At 35.2% G+C, this 24,982-nt stretch overlaps 1 protein-coding gene across 8 annotated transcripts in view; it reads right to left on the minus strand.

Annotated features, from left to right (window-relative positions):
- RAPGEF4 (Rap guanine nucleotide exchange factor 4) overlaps nucleotides 1-24,982 on the minus strand; it is a 351,048-nt gene that overhangs the window by 76,915 nt on the left and 249,151 nt on the right. For all 8 annotated transcript variants that reach the window (XM_074215698.1, XM_074215700.1, XM_074215702.1 and 5 more), the window contains 6 exons: nucleotides 19,471-19,555; nucleotides 18,644-18,704; nucleotides 16,659-16,735; nucleotides 16,028-16,174; nucleotides 12,890-13,005; nucleotides 5,653-5,741 (listed from right to left, as the gene is read on the minus strand). In XM_074215698.1, the coding sequence (XP_074071799.1) occupies nucleotides 5,653-5,741; nucleotides 12,890-13,005; nucleotides 16,028-16,174; nucleotides 16,659-16,735; nucleotides 18,644-18,704; nucleotides 19,471-19,555 (575 nt within the window). The remainder of the gene's footprint in view (nucleotides 1-5,652; nucleotides 5,742-12,889; nucleotides 13,006-16,027; nucleotides 16,175-16,658; nucleotides 16,736-18,643; nucleotides 18,705-19,470; nucleotides 19,556-24,982) is intronic.

Below are 24,982 nucleotides of genomic sequence, written 5' to 3' on the forward strand. Positions count from 1 at the left end.
GAACTCAGGTCTTTTGGATTCCAAGTCCCTAAATCTAACACTATATCATCAAGCAGCCTCTTTATATTGATATGCTTAGCTTTTATTTCACTTAAATTTCCCAATATATTCTTTCCCTACCCTCCTTGCAGAAAGCTATCTTTTATAAGAACAAATAAAAGAAAGGAACGTATACCTTAGTAAAATTAAGACATCACTTAAGTCCAATATCATATGCAGTGTCCCATACTCATCCTCCAGCTTTGCAAGAAAAAAAGGAGATACATTCTCATATCTGTTCTTTGGGTCCAAGCTCAGTCATTATAAGCTGTCAGTTTATTATGTCATTTAGTATATCAGCCTTCAGTATAAATTTTATTGTTAGTCTTTCTAATCACATTATTGTAATTCTTGTGTGCACTGTTTCCTTGACTCTGCTTACTTCAATTTGCATCTGTTCATGTAAGTCTTCCTATGCTTTTCTGTAGTTATCATATGTACCATTTTTTTTATAGTACAGTAGGTTCAGTGGATAAAGTGATGAACTTGAAATCAGGAAGATCTATGTCTAAATCGTCTCAGATATTTTATTAGCAATTTGACCCTGAGCAAGTCACTTAATCTTGGCTTACTAATATGTGAAATGAGGATAATAATAGAATACCCCATATTTCATAGGTTGCTTAGAGAGTGCTGGGCCTGGAGTCAGTAAGACTCACATTTGTGAGTTCAAATTTGGACCAAGCAAGTCCTGTTTGCCTCAGTTTGCCATCTTTAAAATGGACTGGAAAAAGAAATGGCAAATTACTCCAGTTTCTTTTCCAAAAAAAAAAAAAAAGCTTAAATGGGATCATGAAGAGCTGGACATGACTGTAATGCCTGAACAATAAGAAGAAACCTCTCAAGGTTGATATGAAGATAAATCACATAATATTTTTGTAAGGCACTTTGAAAACCAGCCAATCAGCATTGTTGTTGTCATCATCATCATCATCAACAATCCATTTTTCAAAATAAGGTTATCTACTTTATTTTCAAGTATTTGCTAGTACAAAAACCTCTGCTATAATTTTATATTTTGGCATATAGGGGATCTTTATTTTTGCCATGAAGTTTCCTGAAGATTTATCTCTGCTAGTGAGATTTCTGAATCAGACTATGGTTATTTTAGTAACTTCTTTTCCATAATTCCAAGTGGCTTTCCAGAATAATTGTAACAATTCATTGCCCTACCAGTAGTGCATTAGTGAACCTGTCTTTCTACAACTGATTTAATGTTCTTTCCTATCCCCTTATTCACAAGTTTGAACAAAACAGTGTTGAGAAGAAAATGAGTAATTACATCTTGGATATACTAAATCTGAAATGCCTGTAATATATTATTCCTTTTCTTTACCATCCTTTTTTCTTAAATACTGATCACTTTTTAACCTCTCAATTTTTGTGAGTTGGTAAATATTTAGAAACCTAAATATTTGATGCCCAAGAATTGGGGAAGCAATGTAGTATAGTGGGAAAAGTTCTAGATTTAGAGTCAGAGGATCTGGGTTCAAATTCCCTGTGTGATTATTTTTTGGCAAAGAGTGAGAAATTTCATTTGTCACTTCTAAAATGAAATTTAAAACAAATAATTTGATTTGGAAACAAAATTCAACACCCCCTCTAACTCTTAAACTATCTATAATTTCATGTTTTCTCTCTATAATTTTACATCATTTTACATCTTTTTAGAAAATACAGTATATTAATTGAGGTATGGCACTTCAGAAATGGAGTACCTATGGAAAGCAACATACAAATAATTCATATCATTTACAACCTCCAGGGCAAATAAATGTGATCTGAATAGCAGCAAATATACAAAAAATGCTTGAAGAAATCAAAAGCAAGCATATCAAAAGTAATATGTGTCCTCAAAGGAAATGCTAATTTTGGAGTCCTATGTGTACCATGGAATAAAGGCTATGACAAACCAATATCTTGCCAGGAGAAGATATTAAAAATTCAATAGTAATACCAATTGGATAATACAAAAAAATTATTCCAGCCTACCTTTGCAATTTAATAGCTCTTTGACAATGGATGAGTCATTTAGCCTCTCTAGACTAATTTTCTCATCTGTAAAGGGAGCAGATTAGACTAGATGACCTCTAAGGTCTCCTCAATGTGGAAATGTATAATCTTATGTGATGCTGATGAGGTTAGTTGTCTAAATTGCTTTATTTCATTCATCAAAATGGTTTGGCCATTGCTTAATGAGTATAAAATCAGCTTACTAATGATTATTATTTTTCCAACATATCAAGAAAGCTTGCTGCATGCTTCATCAAATCCCAAAAATCTTAGAATAGAAACATGTGTCCAGAATCCAAGAAAAAGATCAGATTTTGGAATTATTTTCATCTCAGTAAGAGTAGCTCTGACTTTGACAAATAGAACTTTTCTAAGTTGGAAAAAAATTATTTCTCTGTACTGTCTTAGGAGAAATATATATATATATATATATATATAAATATATATACATGAGGGTATTATATATATATATATACACATTTGCATATACATATGCATACTTGTAATTATGAATGAGAGAGTGTGTAGTTTAGGCTATCAGAACTTCAAATTGCATTAAGTCTTTTGATACTTCCTATATAGAGAGATGATAATTGAATCCATGGGATATAATGGGATCACTGAGAAAATATATAAAAGCATCAGGAAATCAATCAAACATGTATTGAATCTCTATATTATTCAATACAATTTTCAGTAATGAATAATTGTACAAAATCCACAATTTCTACTACCTAATCTAGGCCAAAAATGAAATGATGAATAAATAATTTTTCCTTGTGTATATCTAGGCAATATCAGAAAAGCAAAAAAGGGAAGCAGAAAAAAGGTAAAGCTCAAATTTGATATTATCATTATTTTTATGTATTCAAATTATTGTTTGGTAAGTAAATAGACTTATTTTGTGTGAATGGAATATAATGGTACTCTTTCTCAGATCTGACACAGATTTAAAATATGACAATAATGTGATAAATGAATATTGGCACAAATTTTAAAAATGGCAAATTACAACAAAAAAGGCTCACTTTCATTTGTCACATTACTTGGGGATTGTTTGGTATAAAGTAGGCACTTAATAATTGCATGATGACTGACTTAATGAATAGAATGTCATTCTGGTCTACTACTTATCCTAGTTCTTTGGTGCATTTTGGACATTTATTTGTATATACAGGTGTTTCTTTTAGGAAAAACAGGTGTATAACTTTTCCTAGACTGTTTAACTGGCCTAATACCAGAGCCTTCCCAGAAAAGGATATTGAAATGCTAAATTAGGGCAACTGTACTTCATGTAGTATGGTCTCACTTTGGAAGGACTGAATCAGAAAACTAATGTAATGAGAACATTCTGTATCTTTTCTTTGGTCAGAGTCAGGGCTAATGATCTGTGTAACTGTCACAGAATAGACAGATTTCTGACTTCTACTTTTTGCTTTTGAAAAGCCAGTAAAACTGTTTCCTTAAAAGAACAGTCCCTTCAGAGGAGACCGTAAAAGGAGAGGAAATTTTCATAGACAGTTAAAAGTTTACAGATCTCTTCTTAGATAAGGGACTTGCCAATATAAACAGTTTTCTTTTCAGTCAATATTCTGTTTATGCAGAGGTCTGTGTCTTGTATCAAACTGAGAGACATAGACATAACCATTAACCCCATGAAACAATCAAATAAACATAAATAATAGCTAAGAATAAAAGCTCACATTTATATAGCAATTAAAAATTTACAAATGCTTTACCTTTATCTCACTGGATCCTCACAATAACCTTGGGAGGTAGCAAGTGTTATTATATCTGTTCTTATTGATGAGGAAGCTGAGCTAGAGAAAAGTTAAGTAACTTGTCCAGGATCAAATATCCAGTAAGTAAGTATGACAGGATTAGTACTCAGGTCACAGTGATTCCCAAGTCCAACAATTTATATTGTGCCACCTAGCTGCATTGCCCCCCTTAGACACACACACATGTTTGTATGTTTACATGCACACACACATATACCCACATATGTATTCATATGTGTTTTTATGAATGCATACAAATCTTCTTAGTATATGTGTATACACAAATACATATACATACACATCAAATACATATACATATAGAGACCAAATTAGAGCCTTTTATGGATATGTAACTAAAATGCCACTAATATCCTACCCACTCCAATATCTGCCACTGATATGGAGATCACTCTAAATTATTCTCAAAAGTTATGTCAATATTTCATAAGCTAGAACAGTTCTTATCATTCTGAAAAGGCTCTGAGTTGAGGCTTAGTAATATATAGGCTGCACAAGTATCAGATTAATAAAATTCAGCCTCAGGTTGTGTTTTAGGATAATATATTTTTCAGAGCTACTTCCAAAAAACATGTTGTAAAGTTACAGAGGAGGTTGGATTCTCAGCAATAGTCAGTCATTAGGGAAAATACTCAGAAGAAATCACAAAATTCTGAAATATTAACCTACACATCTCTGATAATTTAGTTATGGTCTGGGGTCCAGCAGATATGCCATTTCTGTCCCATTACTCCCTCCTTAACTTGTATGAGTGGAGTGTCAGAACATTCACCTACAAAATTTGAAAATGGAATTGGAGAGGGAAATAAGAAGTGGCAAAGATGTTTTGATCAGTTTAACAATAACAATAGGTCATCCTGCAAGTATGTTGGGAATTTAGTTGTGAAAATGTGCTTTGAGGGGTTTCTAGGTGGCGTAGTGGATAGAGCACTGACCTGGAGTCAGGAATACCTGAGTTCAAATCCAGCCTCAGACACTTAATAATTACCTAGCTGTGTGGTCTTGGGCAAGCGACTTTTAACCCCATTGCCTTGCAAAAAAAAAAAACAACAACCTAAAAAATGTGCTTTGGAACCATAAAGAGCTTTGTAATAAGTCTATTATATTTAGCAGTAACTTTTATCCACAGGATTTAATGTCCTTTGAAACAAATAGGATCTCATAGGATCATAGATCTGGAGAGGACCTGAGAAATTATTTACTTTAACTCCTTCAAATCACCGATGAGAAAATTAAGTTTCCAAGAAGTTAAATAATTTGTTCAAGTTTACTCAAATAGTAAGATGAACAAACACAGGTACCTATTCAGACTCCAAATTCTCATTATGCCATGTCTCTAAGAAGCAAACTCCTCTTGACACAAACACTTAAAAAGATTAAATAGTTTGAACAGAGCCATTTGGTAAATTGGTAATGAAGAGAAAGTAAAACTTCCTAATTTTGAACTGTTAGTTCAGTTTTGAGAGAATTTTCATCTGTTCTCAAACCTCTGCATCATACACGGGCACCTGATCCATTCCATTATATTACCAACACTCTGAAGCTGTCTGAGAATCCATACTGATTAGAGTAACTCTTCTTAAATTGTATACTGCAACCCCTCACATGCATTGTTAAATCTAAGTAATCTAAAAGTCTCACTGGGATAAGGAGTGAGTAAGTGAAGAAGGTACTGGAGAAGCAAGAGAGAGAGTTCTCTACAATTCCACCCACTCCTGATATTCCAGTCAGTCTTAAAGGGCCCATCTTGTTTATAGTATAAACATTTTTAAAAGAGATATCTAATTATGAAAACACATACCTGTTGCTTCATTTAAGGGTTGCTCAAGGCGTACTGTTTCTAGGAAATGCTCTAAAATTTTCTCAGGTGTCCCCGACATCACAGTGTACCTGGGGAAGGGGAAAAAGTGTTCAGTTTCTTCCAAAGCAGAAAAAAAGTGTAAAATAATGCCTGGTGATGTTTTTTTTTTTTAATGCCTAGAGATGTTTTTAAATGGAAAACTCAAAGAACTTAATCAAACTTTAATTCATTAATCTCCCAATTTACAGAGAGATAAAATTATTTGACAAATCACACAAAATAACAATGGGGAAACCATTTGAGGCAAATTTTTTCTGATTAATTATTCTTTCAAAAAACAAAACAAAGAAACTCTTTGGCTGCAAGAATTTAAAATACCAGGGCAGCTAAGTCGCTCAGTGGATAGAGCTGGTCCTGGAGTCAGGAGGACCTGAGTTCTAATTTGACCTCAGCTTAATACTTACTTAGCTGTGTGACCTTGGGCAAGTCACTTAACCCCATTTGTAAAAACCAAAAAAAAAAAAAGAACTTAAAATACCTGGAGAAAAACTAAACATTTGAAGATTGAGAACCAAGAGATCAATAATGTTCAGAGGATGATGCAGTAACACATTTAAATCCCTGTACAACACAGGAAATTCTATACAAAGGTTTGGAGGAGAAGAGAAGATATTAGCCAGGTCAAGTATGGAATATTCATAACAGGAATTCTTTTATTTCACACTATCTACTTTTGGATTGCTTTTCTCACCATTAGCTGGTATAAGCTTTGGGAATGCAAGGTAATTCAAGAATAGATTAAAACTGACACAACATGGAACAAAATCATAATATGGGAGAGAAATTTTAAAAATTTCATGTCATTTATTATAAAGATAAATATAATATTGCTTTATCTATTATTTCAGCTCTACCCTATAGTCCCCCTTCATTATCATAGGTAATTGAGAAATGAATACACAGGAACAGGAGACTGAGCCATGAGGATGACTGACTTTTACATAACATTTTAAAGCTTAATATTTATGAAGTTCTTTACATGAATTAGTTCCTTTAGTGTCACAGTAGTTGAGTATGATAGATGATGCAGGCATTAATATCCTTATTTTGAGAAGAGTAAGCTGAAGGTTAGGGAGTTTGAAGTGGCTTATTCTTGGCAATACAACTAGAGTCAGAGGAAGGATCTGAACCCAAGTTTTTACCAACATCATAGTTAGCATTAGAGATATACTAGATCATTCAGCTAGGAGGCACAATGGATAGTCAACCAGTCAGCAAGCATTAAGTGCCTACTGTGTACCCTCAGGCACTGTCCTAAACCCTCAGGGGTTGGTGGGATAGAAAAAAGAGACAAAAGACAGTTCTTGGACTTGGAGTCAGGAAGATCAGAGTTTGGATATGGTTTCAACCGCTTACAACTGTATGTCCCCGGGCAAGTCACTTAAGCCCTGTCTCCCTCAATTTACTCAACTGTAAAATGGGAATAATAATAGTACATACTTCCCAGGGTTGTAAGGATCAAATGTGATCATATCATATTGCTTAGCATAGTGTCTGAGAGATCATAGTATGTGCAGGCAAATACCCTTCCCTATTTCCAAGTAGCCTCTTCTTGTAATCTGACACATTCAATGTCCTCAAGGATCCTGTTCCCTCTCCAAAATTCTAGGTTTGCTTTCTAGTTTTATATTACTTTCCAAGTTCAACGACAGGTAGAAAGTCTCTTGAAAACAAAACAAAACAAAATTACACACAAAGAAGGCTGGTTCTAAATTCCATCTAGGAAGGAAGTAAATTGTAGCACTCTGTTCTAGGACATTTGACCTCTTATTGGACATCTCAAACTAGATATCCCGTAGGTAACAAACTCAAACAAGACCAAAACTGAAGTCATTACTTTTCCATTCCAGCCCTTTCTCCTCCTAATATTCCTATTACTGTTATGAGCACTTAACCTGACTTCCATGACTTTTTTTCAGTACAAACTAAACAATATTGTACCTACTACATTAGCCTTTTCAGATCATCCTTAATGCTTTCCCTTTGTTGCTCATCTCCATATAGTCACTATACTTTTATGAATAATAATAATGTTTGTCCTTCATTGTTGAAGAAATCCAGTACATCAGAGAAGTGATACCATGACATGAACATGAATTGGATTTACTGCTAAGTCACCATCCTCAATTTCTCCTACTCCCAAGACACTGTTTTCAGTCTTCATTCTTCCTTCAAAGATGGAAGAAAGGTAGGATTTAATGTCTCTAAGTAAATAAAAAATCAGGCTTAGTTTTCAAGGAAGCATCTTTTTTTCCCCTAATTTTATTTATTTAAGGCAATGGGGTTTATGTGACTTACCCCATACAGTTAGGTAAATATTGTGTCTTGAGATCATATTTGAATTCAGATCATCCTGACTCCAGGCCTGGTGCTCTATCCACTGCACCACCTAGCTGCCTCAAGAAGATATCTTTTAAAAGGAATAAGAAGCAAAATTTATAACCTAATTTTAATGTATGAACTTGAAAAAATGATTCACTTCTCTAGCAAATGAAGAGAACTGTGGTATAGGATAATAGATTTAGAATTAGAAAGACCTGAAAGCCTATCTAGTTCAATTTTTTCATTCTGCAAATGAGGAACTCAGGTATAGGAAGATTAATTCAGGATTCAATACTTGTGTCAAGGATAATGTGAAATGCTTTTGATGGCTCATATGAATATTTAAACATTAGACAAAAAAGGACTGCCATCTTAGAATACCATAAACACTTAAGGTCTTACGCTATTGTGTGAAAGTTGGCTAAAGGCAAAATTAAGTTTTAGTGATCTTAAATTTTTATAGTATGGTCTCATATGTAGAGTTATTCCTCAAGTGGGGGCAATAGTGGTGATCTAGGAGGAACAAGGCAAGATGTATGTGGGCCCAGGGTTTGAAAAACTGTATCTTTTGGGTTTAATCTATACTGGAGACGCTGAACTTTCATTATAACTCCTTTAACTTGACTTGATACAAAATAAATAGCAACATGCTTCTAAGAGTAGGATTTTTCTTTCGCTAACAACGACATACAAATTTATAAATTTTTTTAACAAGGAAGTGGGACTTGCCCAAGGTTACACAGCTAGGTAATTATTAAGTGTCTAGGGTCACATTTGAACCCAGGTCCTCCTGACTCCAGGGCCAATGCTCTATTCACTGTGCCACCTAGATGCTCCTATAAAAAATTTAAAAAATGATTTTCATTGTCCCCCCAAAAATTATTTATGCCCTAGGAGGCTATCTACCTTGCCTACACCTAGATATGAGGGGATATTTTTGCTTATTTCACATCATGAGATGCTCCAGGTGGAGGTAAGAAATGGGGATTGCCAGGGGACCTTCAAAGGTAGATGTTTGAAAGTCTAATTAAGATTAAAAGACAAACCACCTATGAGACTTCTCTGAGACATCAGGATCTTTACAAAAGAATACACTAGAATGTAAAAATGTCTTGGATAATTGGTTCAATTTAATTTTTAGGAGTGAAGAAAATCACTGGCAGAAGCTTCATCATTTCAACTGGAAAATGTCTTGTTTCTTTCAATCCTTTGGGAGATTAAGGCACATTCAAAGACTGTAATTGGGTAAAGATTCTTGAAGACAAAGAGGACAAAGGCCATAAAATGTTTTGACACTTTGATGGATCTGTGATCTCAGAAGATCTGTGGATTCCACCCAACACTGCAGACAGACACCCATAGTGTCTCCTCAATCCATATGACCCCTAGCTCAATAAATACTCCAAAAGAAGTTGGTCCATTGTTTTCGATTGGTTCTTTCTTCAAGATCTCTTGATGTTTCAAGGGTACCAGTGGAGCACTTGACCTGTTCATTATTTATCCTGTTTTTTGCCATATGGCTGGTTCTTTGTTATCAATCAGACATTTTTTCTGATGATTGTCTTTCACCCAATTTCTTTTTAAAAGACCTTTCAAGTCTTCATTTATAATGTATCACAGCCAGCCCAGACCTACCATATACCTCTCCATTGCCCTTTGGGTGACTCTTAGCTGTAATTCTTTGGAGACAGAGGCATCACAAGATTTGCAGTCATACAGAATCATTGGAAGAATACTATTATTTATAAGATTTTTGCTTCTTGGAGAAAGTTGAGATTATTAAAAGGATAAGGATAGGTCTTGGACCTGTGATTTCACTCATATAAGAAATTCTTGGCAGAGCAAATTCCCTCTATAAACATATGGTGACCCCTTCTCTATAACTTATGGAGAGTATCTTAGAGCCCTGAGAAGTTAATGTACTTGCAGAGTCAATATATGTGAGACATGGATCTTCTTGTCTTGGAAGACTGCTTCCTATACTGAAATGGTTAGTGACTTGGCCAGAGTCCACATCTAGTAAGTATCTGAGGCCAGATTTGAATTCAGGAAGATGAGTCTTTATGATGTCATGCCTGATACTCTAATCACCTAGATGCCTTCCTTATCCTTTATCTCTGTACTAGTATGCAATTTCCCAAAGGCAATTTGGTAACAGACAATTCTTCTTATGTACACAGACACATTGACTTCTTGTTCTTTTGTTTGTTTTTGCAAGGCAATGGGATTAAGTGACTTGCCCAAGGTCACACAGCTAGGTAATTAACTGTCTGAGGCCAGATTTGAACTTAGGTCCTCCTGACTCCAGGACCCATGCTCTATTCATTACACCACCTGGCTGCCCCAACACTAACTTCTTTAAAGAATCACTATGAATCTCCTTGAGGAGGCACTTCAAGGTATACTTAATTCAATGTGATTCAAAGGGAATCCCTTTTCCAATTGGACTCTGTCCATGACAGTGGTAGATACCTTTCGTGAGTACTATCTCCCTGTTTTATGCCTTGCTTTATATTAATAACTAGTAGGTTATCAAATAAAATCATTTCTGATCTTAGATACTTTAAGGAATCTTATATGATTTTGATAAATGCCTGAAAGACATTTATTTTTGGAGAGAGTCTTTAAGATGGAGTTTCTCTGCATCAAATCAAGTGCATTTTTGCAGTCAATGCAGTCAGTAAGAAATAAACAAAAAGTTGTATTCTTTACGACTCTCAGTTAAAGTGTCACAATACAAAAATGTTCTCTGCCATAGAATATCACTTATGAAAGCCTACCTATTCACTTCTCAATTCTTCATCAAGGATTCTCTTAGTGTACATGCATTCTCCAAAAACTATAAAGATGACAAAAGAGGCAAAATGGTTCAGGAGTTATTAATCTTCTGTCAATCATTTTTAGGTGATAATAAAATAAATTAAAATTTTATTTTTTGCTATTCTCCCCTTTTAAATACTTTTAGAATCATTACCTAACAACCTCAAAATTATGTCATCTTCAGCACAGATCTCCTGTCTGTATACTTGGGGTCTAGTCCAGCCATTCTTCTCATTTTTCTTTTCTTTATTGCCATTTCATGAAGCTTATGATGTTACAGTCCAAATATGGTGGCTCCACTGTAATTGATGGAGAAAAGGGCTTGTTATAAAAATCTTTACAGATCTTTTTTATATTTTATTTGTCTGTTGTCCTTTCAGTCTTATCTCTCATTTTCAAGGAGGTACATCTGCTAGATTTATTTTCATCAAGCTTTTAGAAAATTTGATTTTCACTCCATTTCTCCTTGCTATTTTATGAAACAATACTGTTGATAATAATCCTTCTCCACAAAATTGGACAAGTGCACAACTAGTCTATTTTGGTGTTTTTTTCTATAGTATCTCTCTGCTTAACAAGGAAATCAATAGACTCCTTCAGCTTCCTCATTGTGGCAAGTGATAACATTGGTTATACTTGCTTAGGAAACATAATAGTGTTGCCAAAGTTTTTTCTTTTATCAAGTTTCCATTCTGAGGGCATCAATGGATAGTTAAAATAAGTCAGGTTATGTAGCCTCAAATAGACTATATATTTTATTCTTTGAATTTGATATTGACTTTTTTCTTTATTTTAACTGTACCAATACCCACAATTTAGAAATGATTCTTATGATACTCCTAACACTTAAATTAGTATAAATAATATACTAAAAATGAAATACAAATAAATAAAAATAAATACTAATAAAAAAGCATTTTTACATCCTAGCAATGCTGTTGTAATATATTATAATGGCCTACATGAGTCAGAGAAGACTTGAAGATAGGTTGCTTTGTTTGGGGTTTTTTGTTTGTTTTGGCAAAACTTGGATTTCCCAGTTTTAGTCCCAGTTTTAGTGAGGGATTGCAAGCAGACTATTTTATCTCATTTAGCCTCCATTTCCCCATCTTACAACTGGAGGGCACACTAAATGATCTCGAAAGTTCTCTAATTATTAGCATTCTGTGACTCTATGATCCCTATTTATTCAATCTGTCTATGAAAATATTTGCATTTCATTCCCTCTTAACACATCTGAATAATATTTCTCCTGATTATTGCATGAATTTGCTTTCATTGAAAAATTTAATATAAACCTAAATATTAAAATAAACCTTTTCAATTTTTGAAGCAATGTTTTAAGATTCTATTTAAACATGTTTCCATAGTCTACTAAGGAAGCCAAACATGTCTTATAAGCTCTCAAAGCAAAAACATTTGATAGACATTTTGTGTAGTAAGATATGGATAAAAACAGAACTAAAACAGATCATTTTTAAGAGGTTGTGAGTCAGATAGAGGGTCAGAAGAATAAGAATCAAATGCAGTTTTGAATTTAACAGGCAGGTGGGTGTTGATGAAAATAACTGACATCCACTGTCCTATACTCAGCAGACTGAATTTTAATTCTAGGCATCCGTTCTATTGACAAAAAATGCTTCTTTATATTCCCACATTTCTGAACCAAACCTCATTTCTTCCCATTGTTAGTAATCTACTGGTCCTCTTAAATGATTGATATACTTTCTTCTTTCCCTCTCAATATCACCCCTCTAAAGTACTGCAATGAGTAAGAGATTTTATTCTAAGGAAATATTCCTTAGAGAATGATTTCAGATAGCACTAGACTTCATATAGGATCAGAAAAGGATGCGTTATGCTTTAGTAGATATGTGATTTAGTCTATAGTTAAAAAGAGAAAGAAAGAAAGAAAAAGAAAAGATATATTCTTGGTGGTCTTCCACAGAGGAGAATATGTTATTTATAGAGATGATGATACCATGTGCAAAGGTTAATCATTGCCTGGCAATTGCAGGGTTGGTGGAAAACATACTTTTGCTGAGGCTGTGAGTTTCCTTGATTAGAAGCTCTGTTTCCTGCCGGGACCTTCTCCAACACCAAGACATCCTGGTCATGTTCTTTAAGTCTTACTGTGTTCGCCTCAACATCCTAGAAATACAAATTACATCACATACAAATGCTGTCATTCATCTAGAAAATGACAAAGTAACTGAAACACTTCAGACACTCAATTGGGTTTGTAAGGATCCTAGTTGTAGAACTGGAAGGGACTATAGAGCCTTTCTAGTCCAACCTCTCATTTTATCAGTGAGGAAATTCAGATGCTGAAGACATAGATGATTTATCAAAGTTATATAGGTTGTAAATGACAGAGTCAGGATTGGAACCTAGGGCTTCTAACACAAACAATATATCGACTTACTGGTTGATGCACAATTATGTCAAATTAAGAATATTGCTATTAAATAATTACTAAATAGTAATTTTCATTCATGTCACAAAGTCTTCATTGGGGGTTTTCTTGACAGATATACTGGTTTGCCATTTCCTTCTCCAACTCACTTTATAGATGAGGAAACTGAGGCAAACAGGGTTAAGTGACTAGTCTGGGGCCATAGCTGTACTCAGCAAGGTAAGTCTTCCCATCTCCAAGTCCAATACTCTGTCCACTGCACTACCTAGCTGTCCCCACATTGGGACTACCAACAATTAAACTGATTTTTAGCTAAAAACTGATTATCAACTGTCTCCTTCCTCTCCCCCACCCCAAAACGTCATCACCATTACGGTGGAAATAGAAGGGGAGATACACAAGACTAAATGATGTTTTGAATTTTAAAAATCTGTGTCAAACATTTGTTAGTGGTCAACTTGCTGATGAAGGTTAAATTTCCATTTATGGAGCAGTAGGCATTATTTTATCACCAAGCCCAAACTTCCAAACTCATGTTCCCATGATTGCCTCTATGTAACAATGAGGCACATTAATGAAATAGGATTTCAGTGGAAGCTCACATCGATTAACTTGGTATCAGTGATAAAGAAAAGATAGCTTATCTTAGTGCAATGGTTCTTTACCTGGGATTTATGAATTTGCTTTTAAAATGTTTTGACCCCCATATTTCACTCATTTATTTCCTTTATGAGTCTTTGTATTTCATGCATTTAAAATATTATCCTGAGAAGAGGTCCTTTGGCTTGCCAGAGAAGTTCATGACAACCCCCCCCCCCCCGAGCAAAACTTGGAATTTCAGAATAAAGGATAAATCATCTGTAAAATTAGTCTTGCCTTTGTGACCCTAGGGAAGTCCTTCAATGTTTCAGTGAGGTCTTGTCCCATATGGTTAAATCAGTTTCTCTTAGAGTCAGGAGGATCTGGATTCAAATCCAGATTCAGACACTTGACACTTACTAATTATGTGACCCTGGGCTAGTCATTTAACCCTGATAGACTTGCAAAAAATAAACACAACAAAAAACCCAAGAAAACACAAATGGTCTTCTTTGGTATTCTGGTGAAGCTGATAGACCATTATTTAGCAGAGAATCTAGAAAACATTAGGAGCTTAGTAAATATTTGTTGACCAATGTCTTTTCAGAATAATATTTTAAAATGTCTAACATTAAATAAACAGGATTGCAAAGAAAAAAATATTGAAACAATTATCATGCTATTTTTTTGGGGGGGATTAGGCTTTTGATTAAGTAGCTTGCCCAAGTCCATTGAATTTGGTACTCCTGACTCCAGGGCCAGTTCTTTATCTACTCATCCACTTAGCTGTCCCCAAGCTATTTTTAAAAAGTTAAATGAATGTGTTTCTGGTTAAGAACTTCTGCCCTAAATGATGAAGAGCAGATTCATTTTGGGTTGGAGGGAGATTTGGAAGGTCCTGGGTTGGACTTACACTGGGGAGGGAGGAAGGGTGCTAAGTAGAGAGAATCATAAGGATGAAGACTGAATTATTTTATGTCATATCTTTTCTACTTTGCATGAGAGAAAAAGAAAATGAGATTCAGAAAGAGGATTGGGAAGGATGGGTCCCTAACAAGTGAAGAAAAGAACATGAAGTACAGGATTCAAGCACTGGGCTTAGCTCTTGGGCAAGTCATTTATTCTCTCAGTCTTAGTTTTCTCAACTGTAAAGTGGAGGTAATACTACTATGTTGCAATGTTGTTCTAAGACCAAATTTGCAAAGTGCTTTATAAACCTTTAAAGTACTCTATTAATGCTAGCTATGATGATGAGGATAATGATGATGCTGAACTAAATTCAGGGGTTATTGTATTTTTCAATATTTAACAAATGGTTCTCCAAGGGAGGAAAAAAGAATGCAAGACATACTTTTAAGTTTCATTTACGTTATTAGCATTTTCTCTATTGCTTTGTTGATTTAGGAAATATAAATATTCACACTGAAAATTTGTCAGCTTTCTCTCATGCCAGTCAAATTGGCTCTAGTGTGATCTTGACTAGATGCCACTGCTTCTTATAATGTAAGATTTCATTTTTCCCTTTTCTTGTTGCCCTCTTATAAGATTGGGAATCAAAATTGGGCAGACGGGGATAAAGTAATGACCTTGGAGTTAGGAGGACCTGAGTTCAAATTCAGTCTCAGACTTACTTAGTTGTGTGACCTTGGGCAAGTCACTCAACTTCGTTGCCTTGCAACCCCGCCCCCCCCCCAAATCTAGAATTGGAAGGGACCTACAAGATCTCTTATCTTTAATATGTATATTTATATATAGAATAGACATTCCAAATGCAACTACATACCTAAATTTTATATTTTTTTCCAAATGAAACTTGTCTTGCATTGGTCATCTTATTTTACTGGTGAGGTAACTATGGACCAGTCATGTTAAGTTACTTGCCCATGCCATTACACAGGTATTATTTGAAGTGACAGAGACAGGGTTTTAATCTTGATTACTTAAGATCTGATGGTTCAGTAATCTTTTTTACTATACTATTCTACTTTATCTTTCAAAATCTGTTCTCTTTTTCAAAATGTGTTTGAATTTATTATAACAGAGACTTGCTCCCAGAGTATTAATTTATCAAAGTATGACCATCTGGATTCAAAACACATATGTATTTTGGGGGAAGAAGTTTCTAGTGATCAAGCAAAGAAAGTATTCCCCACTGTCAGGGGTCTGCTTTTCACTCACCCTTAGGATTCGGTTGAAGTCTTCTTTATCCACTCTTAAGAAATGGCAATTATCTTCTCGTAAAACAATAGAGGCAGCTCGTGGTGCATCATTGACCAGGGCTAACTTTCCAAAGTCGTCTCCCTCATGTAGGGTACACACCACTCCCTAAACACAATGGACGATACTAAGAGGACTTAGAGCAGGAAAGCTGCCCCCACCCCTATCCCCTAGAGCCCCACTCCATCTGGTGCTCAAACTAGGAGAACATACTTGTATTTTATTAGGTTCTACCTGTCTTAGGGTGCCTGAGGAAGGGTGTGTCCTAAGAATTCAGTTTCATTTTCCTTTATACACTATTTTATATTAGCTTTCTCCAAAAGACGAAACTACATTCAGTTATATTCACATGGTCTAGGACCTACCTTAAGAAATTCATACACTATAATCAACAGGGAGGAGAGCACCAGAAAAGATAATACCATACAACACTATGATAAAGTGGGATCATTTCTATAAGGGAAGCTATATTCTCCTTATTAAATCAGATAACAGTGTTGTTGCAAGCTCAATGCTAGTACTTTAGTGTTAATTCTTACAATTACAGCAGCAAATGGAGCATATTAAGGCTTCAAAAAAAGGGGAAAAATACCTTGCCATAAATGACTACATTCACTGATCCTTTTAGGATAATATACCAGGAGGTACCTTCTTCTCCCTGGTTAAACACTGCAAGAAAAAGTAGAAAAGAAAGAAAAGATTTATAATAATAAAAGTAGTACATCAATATAGATTGCAGCTTATCCAATTACATTTTTTTAAAAAAATAAACACCCTAAAGTATAATATCTATAAAGGGAACAGAAACATTTCTACATTTGTTCTCCTTTTCATCTTTTTATCTATTTATTTATTTATATTCATCTATTCACTAATTTATTTTTTTATTAAATGTTAGCTTACCAGCAATCCTTCATTTTACAAATGAATTTTAATTTTCTAAAAAGTAGGAAAAATCAATTATCTCTGAAGATTTTTAGAAAATTTATAACTTTGAAGGAAAAGGGAAAAACTATATTATGGGATCAATAACAATAAGGGTTAACATTTGAAGCTCTTCCTTTATGCCAGTCATTTTGCAATTTTTATCTGATTTTAAATTGCAAAATAGCCCTGGGAGGCAATTGCTATTATTATTCCCATTTTATAGAAGATGAAACTAAGGCACACAGGATCTAAGTGACTTGCTCAGAGTTAAAGAACTAATAAATGTTACAGTTGGATTTGAACTCAGTTCTTTCTTAATTAACTTTTTTTTTTGCAAGGCAAACAGGGTTAAGTGGCTTGCCCAAGGCCACACAGCTAGGTAATTATTAAGTGTCTGAGACCGGATTTGAACCAAGGTACTCCTGACTCCAGGGCCGGTGCTTTATCCACTGTGCTACTTAGCCACCCCCGAACTCAGTTCTTTCTGATAGGATTTGAAGTTATAAGGATTTAGATTCAAATCCTGATTGCAGTGTGTGAAATTGGGAATATCACTTAACATCTTTATACCTCAGTTTCCTTGTTTGGAAAAATTAGAGGTTTGGATTAAATGATCTCTAAGGAATTGTCGAACTTAAGTTCTTCTGACTGAAAAACTCACATTTATACAGACAAGGCAGCTTAAAGGGTGAGACTGTGTAGAGGAGGGGAGGGTTTTGTATTATCATTTCAGCTAGAGAACTATGAAGTCACAAAAATATTAGAACTAGAAGGGGCACTAGCTAAAGTGGTCCTTAGCCTTCCTCAGACTGGCCAAGGGCCTTCATATAAAAAGAAAAGGGAAAAAGGTTAATAACCCCATTCATTGTGAATAAAATTCCAGCCTCAAAGACAGGTCTAATACTACCTGTGACACATATTAGCTGTGTGACTTTAGACAAGTACCTTAACCTCCTAGGCCTAGAGGTCATCTAGTACAACTGCAGGATTTTATATATAAAGAAAAGGAGTCTCAGAGAGTTGGAAAGACCAGACAGAGTCCAAGGTTATAATAGCTAGTTATTGGCTAAGGTAGGCAAGGAAAGCTCGTTTAGGGCCCTTCCTAAAAGAATCATGGGGTGGCTAGTTGGCATAGTGGATAGAGCACCAGACTTGAAGTGAGGAAGATCTGAGTTCAAATCCTGCCTCAGACACTTAGTTGTGTGACCCTGGGCAAGTCATTTAATCCTGTTTCCCTCGGTTTCCTGGAGCTGGAGAAAGAAATTGCAAACCACTCTAGTGTCTTTGCCAAGAAAACCCCAAATGGGGTCACTAAGAGTCTTACACAAAGGAACAGCACCAACAATAAAATAATGATAGAAGTAACTTGCACAGTTCCCCAGTTCAGGCATCACAATTTCTGAGACCAATCTGGATAGGAAGTGAGGGTACTTGTAGGTCTTTAGAGAGTACTTTAGAATCTTAATGACTGGTGGAAATCTTTCAAGTTGAGGGCCAGAAATAGAAAAGCTTCATATACCACCCCTCCCTTCTCCCCTAAAATGACCACTAGACTCCACAAATGGAGAGAATGCCAATTAGGCTTCTCAGGACATGGACTTTTAAGAATCTCTAACTAGATGGCACCTTCCACAAGGGCACCTCACTTACACACAGTCCCTCCTTTGGCATGGGACTCAAAGATGAGAACCCCAGCTAATTCCCGTTTCACCTAAAAGAAAGAGAGGAGAAAAATTTAGGAAAGGCAACCTTTTTTTCTTGTTACATTTCTCTATGAGACTAATCTTATCTTGGTCCACAGACTTCTCTCACAGAGAACTATGCTGTTTGCTTCTTCTGAGAAAATTTTCCTTTCCTTTCTTAAGGGAGAGCTAGTTTAAAAAACCAGTAAACTAGCATCTATTAAGAGCTTACTGGATTTCAAGAACTATGCTGAGTTCTGGGAATACAAATACAAGTAGAAAGACAGTCTCTTTGCCCTTAGGGAACATATTGAATCTTATCACATTATATCTGCCCCTTTGAGATATGCTTTTAAGTGTAGAATTTATAATTCTCCAACCTGCATTGTACTACTCTGTATTTATTTGTTATTATTATTCTATTTACACACATGTATGCATATATAGAAACACACACACACACACATATATATATATATGTATGTATGTATATTTGTGGTCTTGTCCATCCAAAAGTAAGATATATATTCCTTGGGATTAATGACTATGTCAGTGTTTTTATATCACCATCATCAGGCTATCATGCAGTAGGCACTTAATAAATGTATACTTGTTCATTTATTAATGGGTTCTTTCTATTGACATACATGACTTTTGCAAATGGATTAAGAGAAGTAGTAGCAATGAAATATTAATGTAATGATAGGAAAGTCCTGGGTAGCAAAGTGCTCATTGATCATTCCCTGATGATTTCTGTTGACTCAAAAGTCTTACTGAATTGCAAAGACAACTTACTGTTGTGGAAAGATGTGATAAGGCCTTAATGTGAAGCAGTTCTTCATAGATAATCTCCAGATCATCTACAGTCCTCTGGCCAGGTCTGCAAGGAAAGAGCATAAAGGAAGTGTCGAAGGGAAAGAATATATTAAAAAAAATCCTAGCAAACTGAAATATGCTGTTTATGGAAATAGATTTACAGGCTAGTAAAGTGGTGGGGAATTTCTTCTCATTAAATTGAAATCAACAGAGGGAAAGATTTATGCCATTACAATTGCTAAAGGAACTGTTGAAGTAAATATGCTTGTTGGTAGAAAGAAATAAAATAAATCAAATGAAAAGGGGGAAAAAAATCCAGTCTCTTCTCTTTCTTTGTCTTAGAAAAGAAAACACTCAGAACCAGAGCAGAACCATAAATTTAGTGTTGGAAATGACCTGAGAGGCCATCACTTCTAGCCCCTTCATTTTTCAGAGAAGGAAACTGAGGCACTCAGAGGTGAGATGAGTTTCCTGGGGTTACATAGCTAGTAAGTGTCTGAGAAATGGAACTTAAACCCATCTTTCTGATTCAGTCTTGTGCCTCATCTATTTAGCCATGTTATCTCTCAGACTATAACATGAAAAGTCATCTCCCATATGACTTCAAGCTATAAAGATTATTTTTTTAATCAATAAAACCTTGAAATAGTACAAAAAGGAAATCGAGATAATCAACTAGATGTGTATTTGTTCAACCCTAATTCCTTGGGATTCTTTGTTACTCCTTCAGTATAAGGTAATAATCAAAACAATGATGTTCATTATTTGACTTGGAGAATCAAAATAGTTCTAAAATCTCCACCTATTTCCCTTCCCTTCTGAGAAGAAGGCATCCAGAATTATTCAGAGGGGAGGATAAAAGAGTAGGAGGGAGATTCTGAGAGAAATGAACAAGGAATAATAATGATTTGAGGAAGAAGACAAACTAGATTCAGAGATATAAAAAGAAATACACCCTCACATGAAAGGAAAATAAATTTAATAATAATAATAATGATGATGATGATGAAAGCAGACAGTTATATAGCAATTTAAGATTTGCAAAGTACTTTATACATTTTATCTCATTCTATTTTCATGATAACTCTAAGTAGGCAATATTGCACTTATTATTTACAATTATAAATGAGGAAATACAGATGGCCAGGGGTTATGTGACTCTTGCCCAGGGTTACATCGCTAGGGGTGAGATTTGAAGTCAGGTCTTCCTGACTCCGGGTCCAGAGGTCTATCCCCTAAATCACCTATAAAAATTGGAATGTGATAAGATTGTATTTGTTGAGTATTAGTTAAACAGCTCAACAGTCTATGATTCAGCAAGCACTTTTTGGTGGTAAGAAAAAAATTGGGAACAAGTGGCTGCCCATCAATTTGAGAATGGTTCTACAATAAGGTATTTACATGACAAAGAGAAAATAATAAACAGAGCAAAGATAATAACAATAAGGGAGAAGGAAAAGATGGCCTCTTATGAATTTCAGAGAACTAGACATTGTGTGGTATCATATTTTCAGAATGATGGGAAATACATCACTATTTTTCTGAGTGATGATAATAAATACATTGGAATATTATAGTGCTATAAGAAATGATGAACATGAAGAATTTGAAGAAACACTGTAATAGTAATATGACTTGATCCAGAGTGGAGTGAGCAGAACCAAGATTATAACATGGTTTCTGAATTTAGAATAAATGCAATAACAAATTTTGAATCCAAAGGCCAGATAACTACAAATGTGAAATGTGACAAAGATTCTATTATTGAATCAGCTAGTTTAGTCTGACTGTTGCTAAAACACATAAAGATAGTAATAAAATATTTTTAAAACCTCTTTATGACTCAGGTGAATTAAAACATCCTATAATAGGAAATTAGTTTAAGAAACATTTTGATATAGATTTTTAAGGGTATGGTGACAGATGGAGAATTGTATAGGCAAGAGTATAGTTTAGATATCATTATTTTTTTCAATGGCTTCAATACAAACTAAAAGCTATGGTACTGAAATCCATCTGGATATGCATTTCCTAATTCATTTTCCATAAGTTGATCAAATAGAAGCCAATGAATCTGAAATCCAGTTAGATGCAAGAAAACAAAAATCACATGCCAATCTAATGTGACATGGTAGGACCTAGAAGGTACAGGCCCCATATGGGGACATATCTATAGGACAAGACTCAATAGCAAGGTCTCTGACTCAGCCAGGGCCTTCTTAGTAGGGAGTCTAATCTACTACTTGACTGACACATGGGGATTTGAAAGTAGGACCCTTAAGGATTTAAAAGTCAATTGAATCACCTCCATCCATCCTCCTACTTTAAAGGCAGCTAATGGGAAAGATTCAAGATAGGTGTAATAGGATTATGGTTCTTCAGGACAAGGAGAACCCTGCTGCTACCCCTTCTCTACACTAGCCGCAAAGAACAAGGAAAGTAGACTAGAAACCTGGCTAAGAGAGAAAGAACTAACCAAGCCTCATTTACACCTCTGTGTGTGTGGGGGGTGATGTCACAGAGGGAGGAAGGAACTAAATTGGGAGAAGGAAGGTTCAGAATTAAATCTCCAAAAATAAAGAATATAAAGTTATGGGATTTCTGGCCTATGTCTATCTTAAGTTGGACAGGAAGACTTCTTATATGTGTGTATATTTGTGTGTGTGTGTGTGTGTGTTTATGGAATGGACATGCAGATTTAGTCTTAAGGTTTCAAAGATGCACTGTCCAAAATGAGTGGAGGCTGCTGAACCACTAAAGATTTGCATGCTCAATAATTTTACCAATACTAGTGGCTAGTAATTATGTCACATTTTGAGGTTTGGAAAGCAAGATTTTGTGTGTGTGTGTGTGTGTGTGTGTGTGTGTGTGTGTGTGTGTGTGATTTTATTGATTCTTCACCAGTGTTATGAGTTGGGTGTTATTCCCATTTTTATAGGTGATGAAACTGAGCCTGTGAAGTGACTTGCCTAGGGTCACACAGCTAAGTATCAGAGGCAGGATTCAATAAGTCTTCTTGCTCCAAGTCCAAAATTCTATCCACTAAATAACCTAATGATGGACTGCTTTAGATACCTTTGCAACCCAATCCTGTTTGTGACAAATAGCATGTGTTTTAGGAAAAAAATGGCCAAAGTTAGGGGAGTTCATAAAATATGGAAGCTAACAGTTCCCAAACCTGAGATCTAGACCTTTATCAGTTCCATGTGTTAAACAAAATAGCTAATACAACAATAGTTAATACAATGAAATAGGTAATTCAACACAATAATAATGATAAATACACAATTATAATACAAGAGACAGCTGATGACAATACATAGAACACTGGATCTGGTGTCAGTTCAGATCCAACCTCGCACTTCCTAGCTGGGTGAGTCTGAGCAAGTCTCTTAATCTCTGATCAAATGGATCCACTCAGTCCTTTGGAGAAGGAAAGGGCAAACCACTCCATTACCTTTGCCAAGAAAACCCCCAAATATGATCACAAAGGGTGAGTCATGATTGAAACGACTAAACAACAATAATAGAAGATATTATAGGCTATTGTGGAGTTACAAAGCAAGGGGGGGGAAAGGAATAATCAAGGTGGCATTTGAGTTGGGCTTTAAAAGCAGGCAAGGATGGGGATGGAGAGTATTCTAGGCACTGGAGATGCTGTGAAAAAGAATTACAGAGCAGTAGCAAAAATCCATATTTGAAGGGCAGAGGATGTAGTCCAGCTTGGTTGGAATATAAAATGTGTAAAGGATAACAATATGAGCCAAGGTAAGAGATATCTGATTGTGAAAGACTCTGAATGTCAGAGAGTAGACTTCATAGTTTATCTCAAAGTTGACAGTTAAACAGGAATGGAATAATGAGACATATGCATAAAAATTAGATATTAGCACTAGTATTGGAAGGAGAAGATGGGAATGAGAAAATCTGTGTGGAGATCACTTTGAAAGTCTAAGCAGGTGATGATGAGGATTTATAGCAGGGCAATAATAGATGTGAAAAAAATGTTGCAGAGGTAATTAACACAAGGGAAATGATAGGAAGGGACAAGATTAAATTCAAGAGGACTGGAGATTTGTGGAGCCACAGACATCATAGGCAGAGGCAATAAAGTTAAAAAGAAGAAAAAGGTTAAGGGGAAAGATCATGAGCTCAGTTTTGAGTGCTTAAAGGACATTTAGGTAAAGATACATATTGGCATACTGGAGATAGGAGTCTGTAGCTCTGAAGAGAGAGAGACTGGGACTCAGAATAGAGCTTTGTAGAACTGAATACTGGAAAATTTGAAAATAGATATTCATCAAATGGGAAACAAAAGTGAATTAAACAATCAACAGAGAAAATAGTGTCAAGGATGGATTTGTGGAATAGTTTCATAAAAGGGATCAGGGGAGGGATGTGAACCCAGAAAATGAGGTGTCAAAGAAGTTGGAGGAGAACCAAGAGAGTTTCTGATGCTCTTGGAGAGCCATCTTAACCAGTAGGGCAAGATGGACAACAATTTTTAAAACTTTTGGAAAGGTCAAGGACAAGGAAGGCTGATGACAAGTTTCCAATTTTTCTATTAGGGTCAATCATTGACAAAAGTAACATAGCTAGCCAGCAGCAGAACCAGGACTAAAGCCCAGATTCCTTAACACCTGTTCTACATAATCCTTTAGTAAACAACTGCTGCAAAGAAGAAGTCTTCAAATTTACTTCCATATGCTGGAAATATATTTTCAGTATTTTCATAGTTTCAGTATTTTAATGAGTTGTTTACTTCAAATTTTGAATAAAGGATATTCTTGAGGGTTTTACAATGTTCCTTTATATTGCTCAGCTAGTTGGATACTTATTGCTTACTTCGTGGTCAGGGACAGATGGAAGAAAGTATAATGAAATGGGAAGAAACTTAGTCTTGGATTCAGAAGACACAGGATAATAATAAGAATTTTTCTTCCTCTTTTTTCAGAGGGCAGCACAGAGCATCCATAATATAATTAATCAACAATCATTTAGTAAGTGACAGTGATAATCACGTGCCAAGTGCTGGAGATACAAAGACAAGAAAATATAACAAATCCCTACTCTCTGGGAGCTTACATTCTGTTGAAGAAGTCATAGATAGATAGATAGATAGATAGATAGATAGATAGATAGATAGATAGATAGAGAGATAGATAGATAGATAGACAGATAGATAAGCATATGTAGAATAAATATATAAATACATACTTATCTGAAAAAAGACACATAAATAATAGCTTGAATGGGACAGCATCAGCATTTGGAGGCATTGGGAAAAGCTTTGTGAAGAAGGAAGCACTTATATGGCATCTTAAAAGTATTAATAGATTCTCTAAAGAGAAAGTGCAAAAATTCCACTGGCATTGGATTCAGGAACCTTGAGTTCAAATTCTTGATATATGGCAGTTGTTTGTCCTGGAACATATTAATGGACTTCACTAAGCCTGAGCTGTGAAGTGGGGATTCAGAATACTTATACCAC

The sequence above is a fragment of the Macrotis lagotis genome, chromosome 1 (assembly GCF_037893015.1).
Source record: "Macrotis lagotis isolate mMagLag1 chromosome 1, bilby.v1.9.chrom.fasta, whole genome shotgun sequence".
Taxonomy (NCBI): Eukaryota; Metazoa; Chordata; class Mammalia; order Peramelemorphia; family Peramelidae; genus Macrotis; species Macrotis lagotis.